The sequence below is a fragment of the Ailuropoda melanoleuca genome, unplaced genomic scaffold (assembly GCF_002007445.2).
Source record: "Ailuropoda melanoleuca isolate Jingjing unplaced genomic scaffold, ASM200744v2 unplaced-scaffold71407, whole genome shotgun sequence".
NCBI classification, from domain to species: Eukaryota; Metazoa; Chordata; class Mammalia; order Carnivora; family Ursidae; genus Ailuropoda; species Ailuropoda melanoleuca.
Genome location: NW_023246512.1, coordinates 1 through 2,216, shown reverse-complemented (window position 1 = coordinate 2,216; position 2,216 = coordinate 1). Strand labels below are relative to the sequence as shown.

Below are 2,216 nucleotides of genomic sequence, written 5' to 3'. Positions count from 1 at the left end.
GTGTGTGTGTGTGTGTGTGTCTATTTCTGATGTGTGTTGGGGTGGAAGTTGGAGGATCTTTTGAGATTATCAGTAACTTAATGGAAAGGTCTTGGCAAGAGGTAGCTAAACAAAGCCTGGTCTTGATGGGGAGGTTAGCCCCCTGAATATACTTCTAACTACAGTTATTCTGGGTTATAGCAGTACATCTTACATCCAGTACAAAATGGGTTGTCTTCCTTCCACAGACATTCCAGAGCCTGTCATGGAGGACACCAGCGAGGATGCCTCGATCCATCGATTGGAAGGCACTGATCTGGACTCTCAGGTTGGCGGTCTTATTTGCAAGACCAAAAGTGCAGCCAGTGAGCAGCATGTTTTCAAGGCCCCTGCCCCCCGCCCTTCATTGCTGGGACTGGACTTGTTAGCTTCCCTGAAACGAAGGGAGCGAGAGGAGAAGGATGATGGGGAGGACAAGAAGAAGTCCAGAATCTCTTCCTACAAGGACTGGGAGGAGAGCAAGGATGACCAAAGGGATGCTGAGGAGGAGGGCAGTGACCAAGCTGGCCGACATAGCCGAAAAGACAGGTAAAGGCTTTAGGATGGGTTGACCCAAAGGGAACGAGAATGGAGACCAGAAAATAACGTCTCGTGTTTATGTCTGTTTTCTTCTTGGACATGTAGACCTTTATGATTTTATTATGATTCTGTAATATTGAAGGTAGATAGGAATTGGTGTTTTCTTCAGATTTGTGGGGAACATTCAAAGGCAGCTAAAGAAGAGAAGATGGGGATGAGAAGTGCTTTGGATTGTTGCTGTAAGTAAGCCTGCAGGGAGATAAAGTGGAAAAGGACAGGTCAGCCAGCCAGAGGTCTGGGGGCAAGGTTTTTCTCCTGTGGAAGGGCCTTTTACTAGTTGCCCTCCCTGTTTCAGACATTATCGATCTGCTCGGGTAGAGACTCCATCCCATCCTGGTGGTGTGAGTGAAGAGTTTTGGGAACGCAGTCGGCAAAGAGAGAGGGAGCGGCGGGAACATGGTGTCTATGCCTCGTCCAAAGAAGAAAAGGATCGGAAGAAAGAGAGAACACGGGATCGAGACTGTGACCGCAAGAGAGACAGAGGTAACTGGTCGTCATAGTTCCTATAGCTTGTTAAACATTTGAATTAACATGTCAGCCTCTTTCCTGTTGCAGGAGTTTTTCTAATGCCCAATAATTAGGGAGCCCTGTTGGCTTTGATTTTGTCGGGATTGGTAATAGCAGGCAGTTTAAGAACTGTTACTTGCAACAAAGCTGCTTTGCTTGAGTGTGTGGTCCTCATTTTATCACGACAATTGGTGGTAAAGTTGATAATGGGTAATACATATAAGAAATCAGAATTTATAAATGGTGTTGGTGATAGAGAAAGGACAGTGCTGTGGAGCAAAGCTAGACATAAAAGCCAAAGCTGACTTTGCTCAGTATTGTTTTAAGTTTTATAGCTTATAGACTTGTAACTATTAAACATCTATTCACTGTAGACTTGTAACTATTGTTTTTTGAATTCTTGCAGGAAAATAACTGTTACTGTGAGTTTGAAACTTTCTAGCCAGTTACTATTTTTTCCCCTTGAAAGAATGGGGATATGTGAGTTTCAGGAGCCCATGGATCGCATTAGAGCAGTTCAGGTTGCACCTGTGAGTGAGTGGGAAGGCCTGTCCTTTCTCTAGGGTGAAGACGGGTGGAAGTTAGGATGGGACACATATATCCTAAGCTCTGTGTGTGGCTCTTGACAGATGAGCGGGATAGAAGCAGACACAGCAGTAGATCTGAGCGAGATGGAGGCTCAGAGCGCAGCAGAAGAAACGAACCGGAGAGCCCGAGACACCGACCTAAAGGTAGACTGAGCTGTCACTTGTGGTGACTTGTGAGGGGTTGAGTGTAAAAGGCGGGGTAAGCGACTCCCGTCCTCAGTTGATTTGCTGTGGGCAGAGTCAGCATTGCTGATTCTGCTATGAACTTCTTGGACTACTTGGTTCTGAGTCAGGTGGGGGGGCCCTGGCCTTGTCGAGATGCATCTGTTCCTTTAAGCTGATAGACTGGTTGGCTGAATGGCCAGTTTGCCAAATGGCAGGAAAGAATAGGGAGCTGGGGAAGAGGATTTATTACAAATAATTATTTTTATCCAGGAGGAGTATGTTTGCTGAGAGAACTTGGCTGTTCCTTCAAATGTTGTAAATATACTTAAAAAAGAAAAA

At 45.6% G+C, this 2,216-nt stretch overlaps 1 protein-coding gene across 1 annotated transcript; it reads left to right on the top strand.

Annotated features, from left to right (window-relative positions):
* The first annotated feature begins 196 nt into the window (after window positions 1–196).
* LOC117800497 (pre-mRNA-splicing factor ATP-dependent RNA helicase PRP16-like) lies at window positions 197–1,908 on the top strand. Its single transcript, XM_034653046.1, has 3 exons — window positions 197–567; window positions 914–1,101; window positions 1,755–1,908. The coding sequence occupies exons 1-3, from the start codon at window positions 206–208 to the stop codon at window positions 1,880–1,882; spliced, it is 678 nt and encodes a 225-aa protein (XP_034508937.1). The 5' UTR covers window positions 197–205; the 3' UTR covers window positions 1,883–1,908.
* Window positions 1,909–2,216: the final 308 nt, after the last annotated feature.

Bases quoted from the DNA above. Each gene is read 5' to 3' on its own strand.
- LOC117800497 (XM_034653046.1), top strand. From the start codon at position 206: ATGGGTTGTCTTCCTTCCACAGACATTCCAGAGCCTGTCATGGAGGAC. The intron at 568-913 runs GTAAAGGCTTTA...TCCCTGTTTCAG, and splicing joins CGACATAGCCGAAAAGACAG to ACATTATCGATCTGCTCGGG. The intron at 1,102-1,754 runs GTAACTGGTCGT...GGCTCTTGACAG, and splicing joins TGACCGCAAGAGAGACAGAG to ATGAGCGGGATAGAAGCAGA.